Below are 23,088 nucleotides of genomic sequence, written 5' to 3' on the forward strand. Positions count from 1 at the left end.
GTTGTCAGAGCACCTTACCGATCACTGCACCTGTACACAGCCCATCTGAAATTAGCCCACCCAACTACCTCATCCCTATATTGTTATTTATTTTGCTATTTTGCACCCCAGTATCTCTATTTTACGGTGGCTGGGAAGTGCAAAGCAACATTACAAAGAATGAAACACTTTTACAAAGCTCGAGACAAATTTACATTTTGGAAAACAAATTTACATTTTGGAAAACAAATTTACATTTTGGAAAACAAATTTACATTTTATAAAACAAATTAACATTTTATAAAACAAATTAACATTTTATAAAACAAATTAACAAGACGCAAAACACATTTACCAGTCCCGAAACAAATTTACAAATGACAGATTCGTCACGGAAAGGGAATGTACCATATACCGGAAGTGACACGGAAGTGATGAGCGTGGTCTTTTCGTGTTGTTGTTGTGGAGTTTATGGCGTCAAAGAAGTTTATGGTGACCGCCCGAACATGGACTGCGGCCGAGGGATGTTTTGCCCGTTTTGTGGCAAACACATGAACAGCTTAACGCGGTTTTGCTTTACGTGTGGTCGGTGTTTGGAGTTTTTAAAGGACGCGGACAAGACGGAAACATTGGAAACACAGGGGACGTCTCGACAGCCGGACAGTGCTATGCAAAGTAAGTTTAGCAAAACCAAAACGCTAGCTATCTAAGGACAGTAACGCTAATGATTTTTTGAGCGGCTTCTAACTTTCTGTTTCGGAACTCTGTCCATTTCTGCAGAACAACCATGCCCATCATACAAACAGTTCATGGAGTACAGAAGCTCGAAATCAAAAGAACGACAGTCTTTTAACTATGGGCCAAAAGGAAGATATAGGCCTAAAGAAAGAAAACACGTCCAGGTAAGGTGTACTGACCGTCCTATACAATTTTGCAATGCTCTATATGTATTTGTGTGTTTGTGTATATTTATTTTACCTATGTATACATTAATTATATCTTTGTTATTTTACTAGATAAACGTAGGATTGATGGTGCCAAGTGGAACTGATTTAAAACCTCTAAGAGGGAAAACACTACAGTTATTTACAGACCCAGAGGTAGCAGCACCTGATCTACTGAAACAAGCTGTCCAGAAAATGACAACATTTAACAAGGACATGCACGAAGGACCTTATGTCCTTTTGTATCCAGACTGCTCAGAGGTGGTTCATGTGCCTGGGTCAGAAAGGCCATTCAAATTGGCAGAATATAAAAAGGAAATAGGAAAGGCATATTCCAGGATCACTTTTTTCATTTGCCTAGAAAAACACTATAAAAGAGGTTAGTGGATCTCATGATTCAATATTTTTACATATTTAGATACTCTGCTGGAGGATAGATAATGGTTGTTTGAATTATTTTTTTCAGTGGATGATACCTCAGACTCTGATTCTGAAATTGTCATCACAACAAGGAGCACAGCTGAACTCAATCGTGCTGACACTTTGGTACATCAGTTATTTCTCTTTTTTTAAATGTTTATGTATGTTTGTATTTATTCATTTTCATATAATTTATTAATTAGATGTACATTGGATTTTAAGCATAAAATCAATGTCCTGGTCAATATTTTAGTGGAAAAAGGCTTGTTTTGATTATTTTGCAGTAACTATTATACAGTAACACAGACAACCATTCAGCATTGATATATACTGTATGTGGTAATGGAAAAATAATGGAACCTGTTGAAAGTTGTTGATCATTTTATCCGTTTCCTCTCAGGTTTTTGAACCACAAAATCGAAGTACTCCCAAACACAAGCTGGACGGTGAAAGGTAGGTGTTGCACACTTGGACACAAAGGAATTTTCACACGTGCAATAATAATTCATATTTTGTTGGGCTACAGTGCTTTCACTACCAGGTAAAGTGCAATTTCACCTTTTTTTAATTTAACTCACAAAACTGATAAAACTACTAGCAGATATTTCACTACTTATTCACATACACATTATACATACATTTATATTGCTGCACATAAGCTCAACGTTGCTACATGCTATCAGCTGTTTCTGTAACTGACTGCGGTGCCCCCTCGCTCCCTACCTAAAGGACCCACGGCTGCCTGTGTGAGCAGAGCTTTACAGAATAAACCCACTGAAATACAGTTGCTCTTGCAGTTGAATAAACAAAAATTAACCAAACCATTAAAAAAAAACACGTGAGAATGAAGTGGGGGGTATCCACTGTCCATTCATATGTCCCACATCACTGTCGATCCTGCATAGGTACTATAGGCCTTTACTGAAGTGGCACGGTCATCCAGAACCAACTTAAAGAACTCCAACACGTTTCGGCATCTAGCCTTTGTCAGGGAGTCAAATAGATGTAATGAGAGACCCTGGGTTTTTTCTAGTGGTAATCCACCAATAGGAAACATGGGACACATCCATATACATAATGTTTACATGATTTGACTATTGTAGGCCTGAAGGACACCTACTGGTTTTAAGATGTCTACAACACCTACTCTAGCCCAGAACACCTTGGACACTAGAAAATACCCATTGTCTCTCATTTCATCTGTTTGACTCGCTGACGAAGGATAGATGCAAAAACGCATTAAAGTTATTTTAAATTGGTTCTGTATGGCTTGGCCACTTGCAATACAAGCATTTTAATAGTTAAAAAATAGTAGTTTGAGCTTTCTTTTATTTTATACCTTATCCATTAAAAAATAAACTCAAACTAACTCAGATTTGAGTCCAGGAAGCGCTCCTATCCACATGTTCTCAAAATAATCTTTTTTTTTAATACATCTTTCTGTTCCCTCTACTACTACATGCTACTCAAAGCTACATTATAGCCTTTATCATGGAGCTAATCATTTTAATATGTTTTATCATGTTTCAGAGATGCACCAGGACAATCAACAATTCAGCCTGGACAGGTAATAAGGCAGAGTGTGGCAGCATGACATTTCTTGCTTTCAGTGTTGTTGTTTCAGACATTTTAATCTTTTTTTCAGATAGTAATATCTGATGCTGAGGATCTGGATCCACCGGAAGCAAATCCAGAAAAAATGTCTTGCTACAGGTAAGTAAAAAAAAAGAAAAGATAATGAATGACATAATTTAAATGTATTGAACTGATTACATGGGGAAGACATTTTTGTTTGTAAGATGTTTTAACATGGAAATGGCAATTTCCCAACAGTAAATACACAGACCTGTATTCACCAAATGTTGAGCAGGAGGACGAAGAGCCGGTTGCTGTCAATGTGAAGAATTTCCAACACACAGCAATGTAATATGCTTTTGACTATAGCACTCCAGTTTTTTCACTGTACAATAGTTCTTGTATATCTGGAATATCCACAAATGAATTAACTTTTTTGTCATTACAGGGAGGAGACGGACATTGCATTACCTGACATCGTAGCAAACCTGTCTCTTCCTATTGATCATAAAAAAGTCAGCCGGTTTAACATCTCAAGGGATAATGTTTGGGATGGGGCAGTCAGAGGTTTCAAGCGTACAACATATTCTGAAACCTGTGACATGCTGGTGAAATTTACTGATGATACTGGTGTTCTGGAAGAGGGAATTGACACTGGTGGTCCAAGACGAGAGTTTTTAACTCTACTGATGAAACACCTAAAAGACCGGCCCATTTTTGATGGACCAGAAGGACATCGGTTCTTGGTCTACAATGCAAAGGGTATGCATATTGGTTGGATGTGTACTATAGGCTACTAATGGTTGGTTAATGCTCATTGACCATATATATCACATGACATATGCTTGCATATTACAGTATATACAGTAATGCATTGTTTTAATTTTGCAATATGAATTCATTCACAGCTGTTAGGGAGGATGAATACTACTTGGCAGGAAATATTATTGCTGTGTCAGTTGTGCATGGAGGTCCAGGACCCCATTTCCTGTCAGAAGATCTTGTACATTATCTTGCAGGCCAGCCTTCATTCAAAGCAACAAATAATTTAATAACTGATGAAGAAATAGGAAAGCTTTGCAAGAGGTGAGAATAGCATAAGGGTATGGTAGGGCAGAGTTTTTCATACTTACTGCAGTGTTTTTGAGACAATGTTTACTTCCTATATCACGTGCGGAATATATTTAATTAATTTATTAGTTTTTGATAGTGTAAGATTACACCTTGCTATGTACGTTATTAAAAAAATAGGCAAGGAGATACAGTGCATACAGTTATTGACTGGGGTGTTTTTGCCCATTTTCACGTCTTTCAGATTGAGAATGCTGCTTCATTGGATGCTCTGCAAGAATGTATGATGAGACACAGCACAATGTTACAGACAGCAGGTTGTCTGAGACATGTGGCTACTGTGGAAGAAAAGAAAGAAATCGTGTCAGACTACCTCCAATGGTATATCATTGACCGCAACTCATCTGTAATTGACAGGTAAGATGATATTTGTAGTGATGAGATTTTTATTTATTTATGTATGAATTTTTTGTTTGAAATGCCTCATGGTCCCCATCTTTGGTTTATGCAAGTATGTATATCTGTTATCAATTTGTCCTTAATCAGAATTTGTACCTTAGTGTATTTCAACAGATATGTGATGTCACTTCATTCTGTGTCAAACTACAGTGCCTTCATTAAGTCTGCTCACCTTTATAGATTCAATTTAAAATATATTTAAATCATTTTCCTCATCAATCTACACACAATACATCATAATGACAAAGCAAAAACAGAAATTAGATCTTAGGTTTCTCCTCCTGACTAACTCTTCCATAGAGGAAAATCAGTCCAGTTACCCCTTAAAGTGATCCATCCACCTCTGCTGCACATCTGGCAGCAGAGTGATGGTTTGAGGCTCACTTTACCCATCAAACCCTTGATGACTTGCTGCTGTTTATCCAACCACCTGCTCCATACTGTAGCAGTGTCATTTACATATGGATCTATTTCTGCCCTCAGTTCTCATAGAGATCCTGACATGCAGAGAGGTTTTAGTATCTCTTGTAAATGTCCCTGAAAATCAGATATAAAGAGTGTGGTGATGTTGTGTGTAAAGCCTGTAGCTTCATACACGAGGAATCCAGGCTGGAATTACTTCCAAAGGTGCTTCAACAGTGTACTGAGAAAATGGTTAATTAACTTGTGCGAATGTGATATTCCAGTTTTTAATTTTTATTAAATTTGCTACAATTTCTAAAAACTTGTTTTTGCTTTGTCATTATGATGTATTGTGTGTAGGCTGATGAGGAAAAAGATTAATATTACTATTTTAAATTGAATCTATAACGAAACAAAGTTGTGAAAAAGTGCAATGGGTGTGTAGACTTTCTGAAGGCATCGTGTGAGTGCTCAAGCCACCCATCCGTCTGTGTCATTCCAGTCTTTTGTTTCTGTGTGTTATACTTACAGTTTGTAACAATTAACGTTTAATGTGCAATGCAAAAATTGGGTTTTTGAAATCAATTTTCAACAATGTTAAGGTGGATAGTAATTGTAGAGAAGAGAATATTTAATAGTTTTCTTTAGATAATTTTAAATTCAATTGGCACTACACAGCAGTGAAACAATGTTTGTGTTCACTCTGTAGATTCAGAGATGGTCTTTCAACCCTGGAGTTTTTGACTGCACTACAGCAACACCCTACTTTGCTGGCCCCTGTCATGTGCCACTCTGAAAGGCGACTCACTGCTTTTGAACTTGAGAGACTCTTCAAACCTGACCTCAGTCCTTCGGGGAGTAATCGAAGACTTAAAGAAAGTCAAACCATGGCCTACTGGGCAGACTATCTCCTTGATTGTGAAGGTTTGTTAGTTTGTTTTTTATAACTAGTTAAGAAAACACATGGCAGTGATGTATCTGAATTGTTTTTCTTTGCAGAAGGCCAGGCTGCTGTGTCTGTGGAAGATGTTTTGATGTTTGCTACTGGGCTGTCTTCACTTCCCCCATCTGGCTTGGAACCACTGCCTCAAATAGAGTTCCTGGAGGACTCTGCGTTCCCAATGGCAAATACATGTTCAAACTCCTTGAGATTACCACTCCTAGACTCATACACTTTGTTTAAGTCACAAATGGACTTTGGAATTCAAAATAGTCCAGGATTCGGCTGTTTCTAAGCTATATGATGGATGACCCCTAGAGTTAAGACTCTGAAAAAGTTGTTGTTGTTAAAGGTTAGGGTTGGGCATCATTTAGATTTTAACGATTCTGATTCCAATTCCGATTCTTCCTTTTGATTCCGGTTCTTATCGATTCTCGATTCCGATTCTTTGAGTGGTGGAGTTGAAATGGGTCACATGCTTATTTCACAAATAAGAGGAAAGTTTTATTTTGATTCAAAGGTGGGTTGCAGTTTGATGGGGCTTTTTCAATGTAAAATAAAGCCACACTAGAGCACCGCTTACTGTGCTCCATGGCTGCAACACAACAAGCACCTGGCCGCTACAGACCAAAACTTGCGCATGTTAAATTTGGAACCCATGATCAGATTTGAAACCCAATCCTCCAAAACGATTCCAATAAAGAAACAATTCCGATGGAATCGTAATTGTTTTAAACTATTCCAAGTAGGAATTGGTTCTTGATGCCCAACCCTATTAAAGGTGCACTTTTAAAGTGCAGTTGCCAAAGTTGTTTTTATAATGTTACTGTATGTGAGCATGTTCTTTTCTCACAGTAAACATTTTGAAAATGTTTTAGATCCATTACTCTCAATACTACAAAAGTGTAATAAATACTGATTACTATTTTTGATTAATTTACTTCACACTTAAAAACAATTAAGCTTTGGGTGACAGATTCATAAATATTGTGTTCAGACAGACAGCAGTATTCCACCACTACAAAAAACCCTCCCTTTTTTGATCATTTCATAGCTGAGCCATTTCTTTTAGTTTCATGTACAGTTCGGATGCAGACTCCCAGTTGTCTGGCTTCTGTAACTGATTGTGTTCCATGGCAAAGTCCAAGTACTCCTGCATGTTTGGGTCCCCACAAGGAGTCATTGACAGGCTAGCCTCAGGAAGGGCATCCAGTTCAGCTTGTTCACTTTGAAATCCGCAGTCTCTGGAGCCAAACCTATGTTAAATAGAATACATAATTGCATTTATTTTCATTTAAGCTAAAACGTTACATTAATGCTTTTATCTGTTTATTATCACCAATGTATCACCTGTGTGGTAAGTAGTAGAGTTCATTGGGCACTCCTCCTGGACATGCTGCTGTTCTGGAAGGGCGAATCCTGTGGCTGTTCCACAGTCTCACACACTCATCCAAGTCCTTCTGAATAACATCACCAAAGCAATATCTCAATAGGCATTGATGCTCATGACTCCCGTTGAAGTATCCGGCATCTCTAAGGTCGGCAAATAACTCCATCCAGAACTGAGACCTATAGAAATGGATACAAATGTTTAGTTATACTATAAATAATAAAGGTTAGTTATAATGAAATGTATGGTCTGTGCATCTTTTGGTCATTCGATTTTCTTTTCAGGAACAGCTACTTTTCCTGACGGGCAGGATTTGCTTTACAAATTTGTATTGATAATTATTGTGCTCGTTTTTCATTAATCGTTCCTGAGAAGAAAATCGAATGACCAAAAGATGCAATGACCCTTTATGAAGACAACTCACCTTCCCTTTCTAAATATAGACCACCAGGACTCAATACGCTGGTTATTTATAGATGAGCCGTACATGTGGCTGGACGCTCCAGAGTAGTAGTCACTGTGATGGTGGCGTAGGGTACATTGAATTGCAGCCATTATGCCGTTCTCAGTGCCGCAATCAGTCCTCAGTCTCATGGGGATGACACCGAGGTTTCGCACACATGACATGAAATAGTGAGCAATCACTGTTGGGTTATTATTTGTTGGTCCACATTGAAGCCACAATACTTTACGTGAAAATCCATCTATGCATCCCGAAATGGCCAAACCGAACGGCTTAAGTTTGTCATAACCATCTGCGTGCCACATATAGTTAGGTCCCATTGAGTAGTTGTCCAGGTCCACGAAGTTCAAATCTGATGGCGTTACTCACGGCGTTTGGCGAGGAATAATCCTTTCTGCGGTACAACCCGGCTTCGTTCAGTTTACTTTTAAGAGTCCTCAAGCTGATGTTTACACCGTGTAGACTTGACATCATGTCCACGATTACAGCGTACGAGTGACCCTCGTTAAAATATTGAACGCAATGATGCAGTATGTCTGGTGTTTCCGTCTGGTCCGCGTCCTTTAAAAACTCCAAACACCGACCACACGTAAAGCAAAATCGCGTTAAGCTGTTCATGTGTTTGCCACAAAACGGGCAAAACATCCCTCGGCCGCAGTCCATGTTCGGGCGGTCACCATAAACTTCTTTGACGCCATAAACTCCACAACAACAACACGAAAAGACCACGCTCGTCACTTCCGGTATATGGTAGATTCCCTTTCCGTGACGAATCTGTCATTTGTAAATTTGTTTCGGGACTGGTAAATGTGTTTTGCGTCTTGTTAATTTGTTTTATAAAATGTTAATTTGTTTTATAAAATGTTAATTTGTTTTATAAAATGTAAATTTGTTTTCCAAAATGTAAATTTGTTTTCCAAAATGTAAATTTGTCTCGAGCTTTGTAAAAGTGTTTCATTCTTTGTAATGTTGCTTTGCACTTCCCGGCCACCGTACTATTTGCACATCATCTCTTGCACATCTAGCATTCCAGTGTTAATACTATTGTAATTATTTTGCACTATAGCCTATTTATTGCCTTACCTCCATAACTTGCTACATTTGCACACACTGTATATATATTTTCTGTTGTATTTTTGACTTTATGTTTTTTACCCCATATGTAACTCTGTGTTGTTTTTATTGCACTGCTTTGCTTTATCTTGGCCAGGTCGCAGTTGTAAATGAGAACCTGTTCTCAACTGGCTTACCTGGTTAAATAAAGGTGAAATAAATAAATAAAATAAAATAAAACCCAGCTGAAGAGGAGCAACAAAGGCGTTGAAGACGTTCCTGTCCGACACCACCTCTGCCAGGAGACCTGAATCCAGCATCAAATCAAAGCAATCAATTGCCTTCTCTTTTGTGCCTTTTCTCTCAAGAATGTGACAGGAGTCCATGTGGAGTGAGCAGGAAGAGAGAGATCTATGCCAATACAACGTTCTTCATAGTTTGGGTATGCTGGTTGGCAAAATGGACAAAACAGAATGATGGTGGAGGTGGGGCGGCTCAGGTGTGACATTGGAATTGGGGCATTGCCATGGGCAATCCAAGATGAACTATGAAGCTATCTGAAGGACATAAGGAGGACGCCAGAAGATTGAGTGCCGATAGAGGAAGGGAGTGTTAGTTGAGGTAGTATGTTGAATTGAGGAGTTATTATACACTGCTAAATTGATAGTAATTTAGACTAGGAATGCATTAAGATACTGATCTGTTGTAATTCTCATTATGAGGAAGATAATGCTAAAATTATGGATAATATAAAGGTACATTCTGTTAGTGTCAGTATGTGCCAAGGTGAGAGCTTTAACTTTGAATGATGGAACCAAGGTGACTGACTAAGAATTGCCATTCTAAATTTGTTTTGGGTAATTAATTTAAGTATCATTATGAATTGTAAGCTGACTGATTGATCTGAATGAAGATATGTGAGTTAAAGATGTTGACACTATTCTTAAACATGTCCTAGGTAGTATGGTTAAAACAATGCTACGTTAGTTTTAATGTGTTAGGAGACCAACACTTATGTTGGAATTATTTTGAGTAGAAATAGTGATATTTTTATTATGAGTATAACCTTGAATGCAAAGATTGGGATTGATAGCATAAACATAATATAATTTTATAAATGTATGGGATTAGTAATCCCATTGGGAGGGATATGATGTGTATTTTTAATGGATTATCAGATAAAATTGAGTTAATCATGAACATATAGTTAACATTCTTTGTGGCTAACTGAATTGGGCCGTTTGTTTTTGTCTTCAAACACAGTGAAAAGAGCCAGGGTTGAACAGAGTTTAAACTAAACATGAGTGTTTTTGCAAGATAAGGATTGATTGATTGTAGTACTCTGAACTTAATGAAAGTTGAGTTTAGCCGCTCTCAGAGACAAAGGAAGTGGGCGGAGCAATAAAAGAGCGGGAAAACTGAAGAGGACTATATAAGATGGAGGGAGACCGTAAGAATGTGAGCCCCTCTGCAGACGGGTATCGGCTTTGTTGAAAACTTTAATAAAGTAATTTCTTGATGCAACAAAAACTCTGTAAGACCTTATTTGTAATAAAGTATAGTGGTTATTTTCCACAACATTATCCTGGCACCACACGGCCAGGACTCTGACCTCCTCCCTATAGGCTGTCTCATCATTGTCGGTGATCAGGCCTACCACTGTTGTGTCGTCGGCAAACTTAATGATGGTGTTGGAGTCGTGCCTGGCCATGCAGTCATGGGTGAACAGGGAGTACAGGAGGGGACTGAGCACGCACCCCTGAGGGGCCCCCGTGTTGAGGATCAGTGTGGCAGATGTGTTGTTACCTACCCTTACCACCTGTGGGCGGCCCGTCAGGAAGTCCAGGATCCAGTTGCAGAGGGAGGTGTTTAGTCCCAGGATCCTTAGCTTAGTGATGAGCTTTGAGGGCACTATGGTGTTGAATGCTGAGCTGTAGTCAATGAATAGCATTCTCACGTAGGTGTTCCTCTTGTCCAGGTGGGAAAGGGCAGTGTGGAGTGCAATAGAGATTGCATCATCTGTGGATCTGTTGGGGCGGTATGCAAATTGGAGTGGGTCTAGGGTTTCTGGGATAATGGTGTTGATGTGAGCCATGACCAGCCTTTCAAAGCACTTCATGGCTACAGACGTCAGTGCTACGGGTCAGTAGTCATTTAGGCAGGTTATCTTAGTCCCCGTGCCCAAGGACTCTATGGTGGTCTGCTTGAAACATGTTGGTATTACAGACTCAGTCAGGGACATGTTGAAAATGTCAGTGAAGACACTTGCCAGTTGGTCAGCACACGTCCTGGTAATCCGTCTGGCCCTGCGGCCTTGTGAATGTTGACCTGCTTAAAAGTCTTACTCACATCGGCTACGGAGAGCGTGATCACGTAGTCATCCGGAACAGCTGGTGCTCTCATGCATGCTTCAGTGTTGCTTGTCTCGAAGCGAGCATAGAAGTGGTTTAGCTCGTCTGGAAGTCTTGTGTCACTGGGCAGCTCATGGCTGTGCTTCCCTTTGTAGTCTATAATAGTTTTCAAGCCCTGCCACATCCGACGAACGTCAGAGCCGGTGTAGTACGATTCAATCTTAGTCCTGTATTGACTCTTTGCCTGTTTGATGGTTCGTCGGAGGGCATAGCGGGATTTTTTATAAGCGTCCGGGTTAGAGTCCCGCTCCTTGAAAGCGGCAGCTCTACCCTTTAGCTCAGTGCGGATATTTCCTGTAATCCATGGCATCTGGTTGGGGTATGTACGTACGGTCACTGTGGGGACGACATCATCGATGCACTTATTGATGAAGCCAGTGACTGATGTGGTGTACTCCTCAATGCTATCTGAAGAATCCCGGAACATGTTCCAGTCTGTGCTAGCAAAACAGTCCTGTAGCTTAGCATCTGAGTCATCTGACCACTTTTTTATTAACCGAGTCACTGGTGCTTCCTGCTTTAGTTTTTGCTTATAAGCAGGAATCAGGAGGATAGAGTTATGGTCAGATTTGCCAAATGGAGGGCGAGGGAGAGCTTTGTATGCGTCTCTATGTGTGGAGTAAAGGTGGTCTAGAGTTTTTTTTCCTCTGGTTGCACATTTAACATGCTGGTAGAAATTAGGTAGAACGGATTTAAGTTTCCCTGCATTAAAGTCCCCAGCCACTAGGAGCGCTGCCTCTGGATGAGCGTTTTCCTGTTGACTTATGGCCTTATACAGCTCATTCAGTGCAATCTTAATGCCAGCATTGGTTTGTGGTGGTAAATAGACAGCTATGAAAGATATAGATGAAAACTCTCTTGGTAAATAGTGTGGTCTACAGCTTATCATAAGATACTCTACCTCAGGCGAGTAAAACCTCGAGACTTCCTTAGTATTTGATTTTGTGCACCAGCTGTTGTTTACAAATATACACAGACCGCCACCCCTTGTCTTACCGGAGTCAGCCGTTCTATCCTGCCGATGTAGCGTATAGCCCGCTAGCTGTATGTTGTCCATGTCGTCGTTCAGCCACGACTCGGTGAAACATAAGATATTACAGTTTTTAATGTCCCGTTGGTAGGATAACCGTAATCTTAGGTCATCCAATTTATTCTCAAATGATTGAAGATTGGCTAATAGGATTGATGGGAGAGGCAGTTTACTTGCTCGCCGTCGGATCCATACTAGGCACCCCGACCTACGTCCACGATATCTCCATCTCTTCCTCATGCAAATGACGGGGATTTGGGCCTTGTCGGGTGTCTGTAGGATATCCTTCGCGGCCGCCTCGTTGAAGAAAAAATCTTCGTCCAATACGAGGTGAGTAATCGCTGTCCTGATATCCAGAAGCTCTTTTTGGTTATAAGAGACGATGGCAGAAACATTATGTACAAAATAAATTACAAATAACGCGGAAAAACACACATAATAGTACAATTGGTTAGAGGGCTGTAAAACGGCAGCCATCTTCTCTGGCACCATTATTACTCCATATAGGCTCATCTGTTCCCATTATGTGAGATGTGAAATACATTTGTTTAGTGACTTGGTTTCCACTCATGGCAATTGACACATTTCGCTGCTCAATAATAATAATAATAATAATAATATGCCATTTAGCAGACGCTTTTATCCAAAGCGACTTACAGTCATGCGTGCATACATTTTTTTTTTTTGTGTGTATGGGTGGTCCCGGGGATCGAACCCACTACCTTGGCGTTACAAGCGCCGTGCTCTACCAGCTGAGCTACAGAGGACCACAATTACTGAACTTGAGAGAAGAAGTGAAATATAGTGACCTCCCCTCTCTGTAGGGTTCAACTCATTTGAAACAAACAGTGAGTGTCCATGTCCTCAGGAAAAACCTCAGCTCCACCCTGGGGATCCTACACAGTACCGAGGGGAGAGAGTCCTGTCTCTGGCCTCCACAAACAGGGAAGAGAGTCCTGTGTCTGGCCTCCACAAACAGGGAAGAGAGTCCTGTCTCTGGCCTCCACAACCAGGGAAGAGGGTCCTGTGTCTGGCCTCCACAAACAGGGAAGAGAGTCCTGTGTCTGGCCTCCACTCTCCACACCATCTAGATTACTTTCACCTCATTATTTTACACCTCACAATGGTGTGGTCAGAGACAGACAGCCCTGGGGATAGAACATGTTTGGATTGAAACTACTGTGTGTGTGTGTGTGTGTGTTTGTGTGTGCAGGCGAATGTGTATGTCTGTGTAGGTGGTAGATCATATTTTCACTATAAGCTATACATTCTAACTTGTGATTGAACATCAACACCCCAAGGTCTAGGCTACATTCAGTTGACGTTGTCAATCACTGAGCAAGTTCTTTGATAAAAGTAATATTTGGAGTGGGTAATTCTGACTGCTATCACCTTTAAATGACACAACCCTCTGGTGACTGTCCTCTGAGAGGGGGTGGAGTGATGATGGTTGAATATGAGACATTTCTATGCATGGTGGGTCACTGACTACCTCCGCCTCCATTACAGGAACTCTGAATATCTTTTCATCTCTGTCAGGGAGATTCCAGTCCACACAGCCAGCTTTCCCACAGTCTACATTCCTTTCCCAGACATGTCATCTTCATCTACTGTACTGTACTGTACTGTATACTACAGCACTACTATGTTCCTGAGTGGAACATTTGTGTCATGCCGTACCCAGCGAAATCAAAGGTGACAGTACGCAGTGGTGGCAGATCAAATAATTTCCAATCCCAAAACAAACAGTTGGAGATGTAAAGCTGGGTTTGCCTTTGTATACTATATATGACTCACTCTATAGCGAGAAGATGTCAACAGGTTTATAGCCTATAAGTGGAAGGTAAACAGTCAGTCTGTAGTCTGTCTGCTTCTTCCCATCCTCTGCCTCCGAAATGACACCCTATTCCCTGTACAGATGTAGGATCTTGATTTGATCACCCAGTTGCAGAAAATGTAAAACTTGTAGTGTATTTGAGGTTTAAAAAACGCTTCTAACGTTTAATTTATTTTCCTGCTGTAGGAGACCTGCTCAAATTAAGATCCTACATTTGTTTAGTGCACTACTATAGAACAGGGCCCATAAGGTCTTATATAGGGAATATGGTGCCATTTGGGACGCATATGTAACAGTTATTATTGGTGATTCCCCTTGCCACTCTATTGTTAGCCAATGGGTTTTTGGGGTTTCGTTTTGTCTTGCCTTCACCTACTCAGCTGTGGAATATTACTGGCTGGTTTGCGTGGCTTACTTACGAGGGGCGGTGTTTGAGTTAGAATCGTCCCAGTCAACAAGCGCCAAACCAGCATGAATGCAGAGAATAGGATGATAATATGTGGTGGCTGCATTGCATGACGTGTTGTCCATGCTGTTTCCTAACAGTAGGGCTGCACGATATATCGTTTCAGCATCGACATTGCGATGTATGCATCCGCAATAGTCACATCGCAGAACGTGTGATTTAGTAAGGTAAACATATACAGTGCTATGAAAAAGTATTTGCCCCCTTTCTAATTTTCTCTACTTTTGCATATTTGTGATACTGAATGTTATCAGATCTTCAACACGAGGCAACACGACCAATTTGTTCGATCATTCAAGGCGGCACCACAAATCTTCGTAAGACGAGTGCAAAGCATCTCAATGCCCTCCAAAGCAAAATCTATTTCGGATGCCTTTGCCAGTATTACACCATACGAGAAAGGTTCCAAACGGCAGAGAGAAATCACAGATTCAATAACATTTCACGTCGCCAAAGACATGGTACCAATTAACACGGTTACCAAAGAGGGTTTTAAAAACATGATCCGGTCGCTTGACAAGCGGTATGTAATGCCATCACGCAACTATTTTTCTCAAGTTGCCATCCCAGAGTTGTACGAGAAATGCAAGGCACAAGTTGAAACAGAGCTGTCACAAGTGGAATATTATACAGCAACAACGGACTTGTGGTCCAGCCGGACAACGGAGCCCTACATAAGTCTGACCGTACACTTTATTAATGAGGACTTCCACCTGAAAAGTCGCTGTTTGCAAACTGCATTTTCCCCAGAGGATCATACATACATCCTGTATTTTTTCTTTATCGCAATATATATCGCAGAAAAACAAAAAATCGCAATGTCAGTTATTTCCAATATCGTGCAACCCTACCTAACAGATAATACATTCGTGACTGGTGCTACATGTTGGAGTCCTTGTCGATGATTGTTCACAACGCAAGAAGAGTACTGTTAGACATCCATAGACTGAATAAACCGTCTTCCTCTCCCAGTCCCTAATACATGTTTATATTCTATCCCAGGCAATCTCGGAGCAGGATTGTCTAGCATTGCAGGCCCGTCCACCTGCCGCACTCGGACAACAAAGCAATTGTGATGGCTATAGAGCTGTGACAAAGCAGGTGAGTTATTATCATAGTAATGGTGATCATTCCCCACCATCTTGCCAGCCAGCAGAGTGTATGTCCCGGCCATTTGTCAGGGCTTGGGCAAACTGCATTTCACATGCGTTGTCTTCCAAGGCCTCCCCTGCATCACTGAGCCTCAGGATCGATGTCCAGTCCACAGCCAACATAATTAAATGTACAGCCATCAAGATAGGACCCAATTACTCCCCCTCTGTGTATTGGCATCCAAGATCAGTATTGGACTAAAACAAAAAGGGCCTCCAATGGTCTGATGTTGTGCATGTTGGGGGAGAAGGGAACCGGACTTTAGAAGAATGTAGAACATGTTTGCGTGCCCCCTTTTTGGGTATGTTGGCATTTCAGAATGTTGGCATTTCAGTAGGCCTTTGGTGATATCTCAGTTATGTAGCTGCTGAGCACATTGTGTTTCTCCTGATGTTAACCTCGATGTACGATTTCAAGCCGCAGGATCAGATATCTTTCTCTATTCCGTGCAGTACACCGGGCTGCGATGAGCAAAAATAGCATCTAGAAAATATTCAAATTGCTCAATGCTCAGAGATCTATGAAACATGCACAACCCTCATTCCTAAATATAAAGCCATCCATTAGTGCTCCCTCCAGACTCTCTACTTTATATTCACAATGTCAGCATCATCAGACGAACTCAATTGTTGGAATCATACATTATTGAATATCAGCAGAGTGTAACAGCCTGGAGTTAAAAAAGCTTCCCTACGAGCTGTGACTGTTTAGAAGTCATAGGGAGTCAGATGTCAAAATTGGCTAAAAACAAGTAGCTTTTTGGTCATAATTTAAGGTAGGGTTAGGCATAAGGTTGGCATTGTGGTTAAGATTAGGGGTTTATTTGATTTATTAGGATCCCCATTAGCCGACGCCAATGGCGATAGCTAGTCTTACTGGGGTCCAACACATAACGAAAAATACATTAAAGACAACAGACTTTACAATATACATACATTTCAAAACATTAACATGTAATGTGTGTGTGCATCTATCAGTTACACAGACATGTCAGTACATACACACAACTAGTAGGTCACATGGGGGAGAGACGTTGTGCCGTGAGGTGTTGATTTATTTGTTTTTTGAAACCAGGTTTGCTGTTCACTTGTGCTATATAAGATGGAAGGGAGTTCCATGCACTCATGGATCTGTATAAAACTGTACGTTTCCTTGAATTTGTCCTGGACCTGGGGACTGTGAAAAGACCCCTGGTGGCATGTCTGGCGGGGTAAGCGTGTGTGTCAGTGCTGTGTGTAAATAGACTATGCAAACAATTTGAAAATTCCAACACATTAATGTTTCTTATAAAAACAAGAAGTGACGCAGTCAGTCTTTCCTCAACTCTTAGCCAAGAGAGACTGGCATGCAAAGTATTAATATTAGCCCTCTGATTACAATGAAGAACAAGACGTGCCGCTCTGTTCTGGGCCAGCTGCATCTTAATCATACAGAACTACAAATGCCTGTCTCAAGCTTCACGTCACTCACCAGGGCCATGATGATCTTGAAGAGACTGCCGAATCAAGGAAAATGTACGAATTTCTGGATTATGTATCTAATGTTAGCTAAATGTAGTTATTAATAAATTGGCCCCAAAAAAACGAAAATTCTGTGAACTGACTTGGGCAAGTTTTAAATTGACACAATAACTGTCATCTAGTTAGCTAGCTCATGGTTAGCTAGTTAGCAACATTAGTCTGGCTAGATGGCTACATACATATATGGCTACATATTTGTCTAGCCATTTAAATGCATGAGAAATTCATTAAAACAAGTTTAGCTTTCTTTGGCTTTTATAAACCAACAGTCTAGCGTGCTAATTAACTAGCTAGCTAACTTACATGGTGAAGCTAGGCGTTTTTGACAATGTTTGTCTGTGTCTGTGGGTGAGGGGTGGGTAGCCTACTTAAATTAACTACTTGACTTGTAGCTACCCTAGCTAGCTGTATTATTTTGGTCTGGCTTTTTGAGAGGTTTCAGAGATGGACTGATTAGCATCCTCTCGAGTCAACAGTGTGCTTACTTTACTGCGAGAAGACATTGATCTGCTTGCTGTTATGCTCGGAACAGCAGATCATTATTATAACTAGTAAGCAAGGTTATGTAACCTTAATTAGTCCTACCTGCTATGGTGGTATTTAAATTAATTGGTATTCACACGTTTGTTTTTGAGGTAGAATTACTGTCATGTTATTGATGCCAAATTGCAAACCTTGTTTGCACCTTGTCTATTCCAGAACAAATGGGTGTGCCTTAGTCTGATTACCTCTCAGCTAGGTAAGCTGTTTCAACCTGGAATATTTTGATGGTATTGATATATAACACATGCTCCACTCTCAAGTTGAAGTTGAACTTCTTGTCTGATGCTATGAAGAAGGGAGCAGCTGCGGACCAGAAGACTGCAGCTAAGGCAGCACTGATCCACACCTGCCCTGTCTGTCGGGTGAGTAGTATTGGTTGGTACTGTATGTGGCTTTAGGTTCACAGACACACGATGACCACTATTCAAATGCCGCATCTGAGATGGAATGACGTAGAGGGACACGCTGAGAACCCTTTTTTTATTTTACCCTTATTTTACCAGGTAAGTTGACTGAGAACACATTCTCATTTACAGCAACTACCTGGGGAATAGTTACAGGGGAGAGGAGGGGGGGTGAATGAGCCAATTGGAAGCTTGGGATGATTAGGTGGCCATGATGGTATGAGGCACAGATTGGGAATTTAGCCAGGACACCGGGGTAAACACCCCTACTCTTACGATAAGTGCCATGGGATCTTTAGTGACCACAGAGAGTCAGGACACCCGTTTAACGTCCCATCCGAAAGACGGCACCCTACACAGGGCAATGTCCCCAATCATTCTGGGGTTCAGATTGAATGCAGTGGTAAATGTGCTGCTCACAATTGAAAGCAGAAACATGGACCTGTTAAATTGACAAGAAGGGTGTTCGTAGCTGCGTTTAGGCAGGTCTTCCTTATTTTGAGTCTGTTAAGTGTGTTTCTCCTTCTGCTGGAGTTGACCTAGTATTTTATATTAAACCTACCTTACACATCCAGTTGTTTCTGCATTTGTAGCTCACTCACCAAAAATCACAATATGCTGTTTTACTTTTTGTGTTATTTGTGCTGGACTAATTACTAAAATAGAAAAGCAGAAGAATTTGTGCGATCTCGGATAGTAATAATAGTTCATATGGTGCTCATCAATGTCACAGGTTTGTGGCACTGATGAATACATCATTGAATCTTTACTTCAAAGTGAAATGTTTATATGTTATGTATAAAAAGCATATGTATGCATTGTTTACTATTTTGATTTCTTTAAAACTATGTAATTGTTGGACTTCAGGTGTTCGACATGATTGATGGTGACCAGTTGTATTCTTGTCAAATAAATATGCTTATTCATTCATAATTATGGATACATTCTGCAATGAGTTAATCTGGTTTCAATCTGCAACAGAACAATTAAACAAGTTAGTTCTGAATTGCTTTAATACAGCAGTGAATTCTGACACCATGAATTGAAATAGATTTTGCCTTGTTCATATAGTTGATAGAAATTATAAGGGATTAAATATAGACCTCTGGTAAAATAAGGGTATGTTGCTAATAATCATCTAGGTAGATAGGTAATAATAATGATCATCATTATCAACATCATCCTCATCTAGGTAGGTACCTTCTTTGCAAAAAACTAGACTAGTATTCATGGCACATTGTAAATAACTGACTGCTACTAGGATAGTATTCTGTACAAGACACAAGACCAAATGCATAAATAAGACAAATATTTGTTAAATAAAATATGGAATGATAAATGAAAATGTTCAATATATCTTTCATTTTGTATCAAAGTAGCTAGTAGTTAGCTAGCTGACAGCAAAGGTGTCAGCTAGAGATGATGTCTACTTTGATGCTAATAACCATTTTCGAATCTGAGAGCTGAATATATTGAGCTGAATATATTGAGAAGAGTCGCCTTGTTCGAGAGTGATTTAGACGGTTATCAAAACATCACGCCAGGGAACGCCTACATGAAACATAGACTTGTTTGAAGTGGTTCTAAAATCCCCAATGGGAAAAAAGAATGCCGAAAAAACTTTTCAAATGGAACCATTTCAGTGTTTGACCGGTAGGTTTTATGGGTATTATGACGTATCCACTGTTGGGCTCTATAGAAGCTAGTGATGAACGAGTCATAGGGAGGCAGGCAGGTCAAGTGGGCAACTTTCTGAGAGGCCCGTACTCATAATGGAGATTAAGATCCACTGAGGTCAAGAAGGCCGTCCCGATCGGGCCTTGCTCATCACAAAATGGAGGGGATGCACATCAAATGAGAGCCTGTGATTAGATAAGATCACAAGCTGTTACCACAATGGCTTTTTAATCGTTGCTAATAGAGTTCCCTCAAACATGAATACCTTACAGGAAAAGGACGGCGTCCTTCACTCTCCCAGACCTTCTATCACTCTCACTCAGAAAGCATTGCTGGCATTTCAGTGTCATTCTTTTATCCACAACTTCTCCTTCAACAGCAATGATGTTCGGGGGAGGAGTGGCGTTGGATCTAATATAGCCCTGCGTTTTTAAAAGGCAAACAACACAATAATGCACTATGCAGCTTTCCATGTCACCCGGGGCAGTCTATCATGAGCCAGTGAAGTGGCTATTTAGAGGAAAGGTAAATGAGTTGCCCTCAAATCCTGAGTTTGCCGTAACCAAGGACGTCCTGGAGTTCTGTACCTCTTCTTTTTTCTCCAGCGGTGACAATGGCAGGTAGATACTGTCTAGATAGGTATAGATATAGATAGATATAGATATAGATAGATATACAGTTGAAGTCAGAAGTTTACATACACCTTAGCCAAATACATTTAAACTCAGTTTTTCACAATTCCTGACATTTAATCCTAATACAAATTCCCTGTCTTAGGTCAGTTAGGATCACCACTTTATTTTAAGAATGTGAAATGTCAGAATAATAGTAGAGAGAATTATTGATTTCAGCTTTTATTTCTTTCATCACATTCCCAGTGGGTCACAAGTTTACATACACTTAATTAGTATTTGGTAGCATTGCCTTTGAATTGTTTAACTTGGGTCAAACATTTCGGGTAGCCTTCCACAAGCTTCCCACAATAAGTTGGGTGAATTTTCCTCCTGACAGAGCTGGTGTAACCGAGTCAGGTTTGTAGGCCTCCTTGCTCGCACATGCTTTTTCAGTTCTGCCCACAAATGTTCTATAGGGTTGAGGTCAGGGCTTTGTGATGGCCACTCCAATACCTTGACTTTGTTGTCCTTAAGCCATTTTGCCACAACTTTGGAAGCATGCTTGGGGTCCATTTGGAAGACCCATTTGCGACCAAGCTTTAACTTCCTGACTGATGTCTTGAGATGTTGCTTCAATATATCCACATAATTTTCCTTCCTCATGATGCCATCTATTTTGTGAAGTGCACCAGTCCCTCCTGCAGCAAAGCACCCCCACAGCATGATGCTGCCACCCCCGTGCTTCACGGTTGGGATGGTGTTCTTCGGCTTGCACTTTTCGCACCAAAGTATGTTCATCTCTAGGAGACAGACCGCGTCTCCTTCCTGAGCGGTATGACGGCTGCGTGGTCCCATGGTGTTTATACTTGCGTACTATTGTTTGTACAGATGAACGTGGTACCTTCAGGCGTTTGGAAATTGCTCCCAAGAATGAACCAGACTTGTGGAGGTCTACAATTTTTTTTCTGAGGTCTTGGCTGATTTCTTTTGATTTTCCCATTATGTCAAGCAAAGAGGCACTGAGTTTGAAGGTAGGCCTTGAAATACATCCACAGGTACACCTCCAATTGACTCAAATGATGTCAATTAGCCTATCAGAAGCTTCTAAAGCCATGACATCATTTTCTGGAATTTCCCAAGCTGTTTAAATGCACAGTCAACTTAGTGTATGTAAACTTCTGACCCACTGGAATTGTGATACAATGAATTATAAGTGAAATAATCTGTCTGTAAACAATTGTTGGAAAAATGACTTGTGTCATGCACAAAGTAGATGTCCTAACCGACTTGCCAAAACTATAGTTTGTTAACAAGGAATTTGTGGAGTGGTTGAAAAACAAGTTTTAATGACTCCAACCTAAGTGTATGTAAACTTCTGACTTCAACGGTATATAGCTATAGATAAATATAGATAGATAAAGATAGATATATATAGGTATAGATATAGATGACAGGTAGATATAGATAGATATAGAAAGATATAGATAGGTATTGATATAGTTGGCATGTAGATATAGATATGTGTAGCCATAGATATGTATAGATATAGATTGGTATAGATATAGACAGCATGTAGATATAGATAGGTGTCGCCATAGATAGGTATAGATATAGATTGGTATAGATATAGACAGCATGTAGATATAGATAGGTGTAGCCATAGATAGGTATATACAGTGGGGAAAAAAAGTATTTAGTCAGCCACCAATTGTGCATTTTCTCCCACTTAAAAAGATGAGAGAGGCCTGTAATTTTCATCATAGGTACACGTCAACTATGACAGACAAAATGAGGAAAAAAAATCCAGAAAATCACATTGTAGAATTTTTTATGAATTTATTTGCAAATTATGGTGGAAAATAAGTATTTGGTCAATAACAAAAGTTTCTCAATACTTTGTTATATACCCTTTGTTGGCAATGACACAGGTCAAACGTTTTCTGTAAGTCTTCACAAGGTTTTCACACACTGTTGCTGGTATTTTGGCCCATTCCTCCATGCAGATCTCCTCTAGAGCAGTGATGTTTTGGGGCTGTCGCTGGGCAACACGGACTTTCAACTCCCCTCCAAAGATTTTCTATGGGGTTGAGATCTGGAGACTGGCTAGGCCATTCCAGGACCTTAAAATGCTTCTTACGAAGCCACTCCTTCGTTGCCCGGGCGGTGTGTTTGGGATCATTGTCATGCTGAAAGACCCAGCCACGTTTCATCTTCAATGCCCTTGCTGATGGAAGGAGGTTTTCACTCAAAATCACATGATAAATGGCCCCATTCATTCTTTCCTTTACACGGATCAGTCGTCCTGGTCCCTTTACAGAAAAACAGCCGCAAAGCATGATGTTTCCACCCCCATGCTTCACAGTAGGTATGGTGTTCTTTGGATGCAACTCAGCATTATTTGTCCTCCAAACACGACAAGTTCTATTTTGGTTTCATCTGACCATATGACATATGACATTCTCCCAATCCTCTTCTGGATCATCCAAATGCACTCTAGCAAACTTCAGACGGGCCTGGACATGTACTGGCTTAAGCAGGGGGACACGTCTGCACTGCAGGATTTGAGTCCCTGGCGGCGTAGTGTGTTACTGATGGTAGGCTTTGTTACTTTGGTCCCAGCTCTCTGCAGGTCATTCACTAGGTCCCCCCGTGTGGTTCTGGGATTTTTGCTCACCGTTCTTGTGATCATTTTGACCCCATGGGGTGAGATCTTGCGTGGAGCCCCAGATCGAGGGAGA

The 23,088-nt window shown here is 40.5% G+C and overlaps 1 protein-coding gene and 1 pseudogene across 1 annotated transcript; one reads left to right on the forward strand and one right to left on the reverse strand.

The window, feature by feature from the left end:
* Nucleotides 1-391: 391 nt before the first annotated feature.
* Nucleotides 392-6,715, forward strand: LOC123492185 (annotated as a pseudogene).
* On the reverse strand, nucleotides 6,525-8,380 carry LOC123492184. The gene is made up of 3 exons (XM_045224329.1): nucleotides 7,605-8,380; nucleotides 7,141-7,359; nucleotides 6,525-7,046 (listed from the first exon to the last, which is right to left on the reverse strand). The coding sequence occupies exons 1-3, from the start codon at nucleotides 7,961-7,963 to the stop codon at nucleotides 6,839-6,841; spliced, it is 786 nt and encodes a 261-aa protein (XP_045080264.1). The 5' UTR covers nucleotides 7,964-8,380; the 3' UTR covers nucleotides 6,525-6,838.
* Between the last annotated feature and the right edge of the window lie 14,708 nt (nucleotides 8,381-23,088).

This window comes from Coregonus clupeaformis, chromosome 13 (genome assembly GCF_020615455.1).
Source record: "Coregonus clupeaformis isolate EN_2021a chromosome 13, ASM2061545v1, whole genome shotgun sequence".
Classification (NCBI taxonomy): domain Eukaryota; kingdom Metazoa; phylum Chordata; class Actinopteri; order Salmoniformes; family Salmonidae; genus Coregonus; species Coregonus clupeaformis.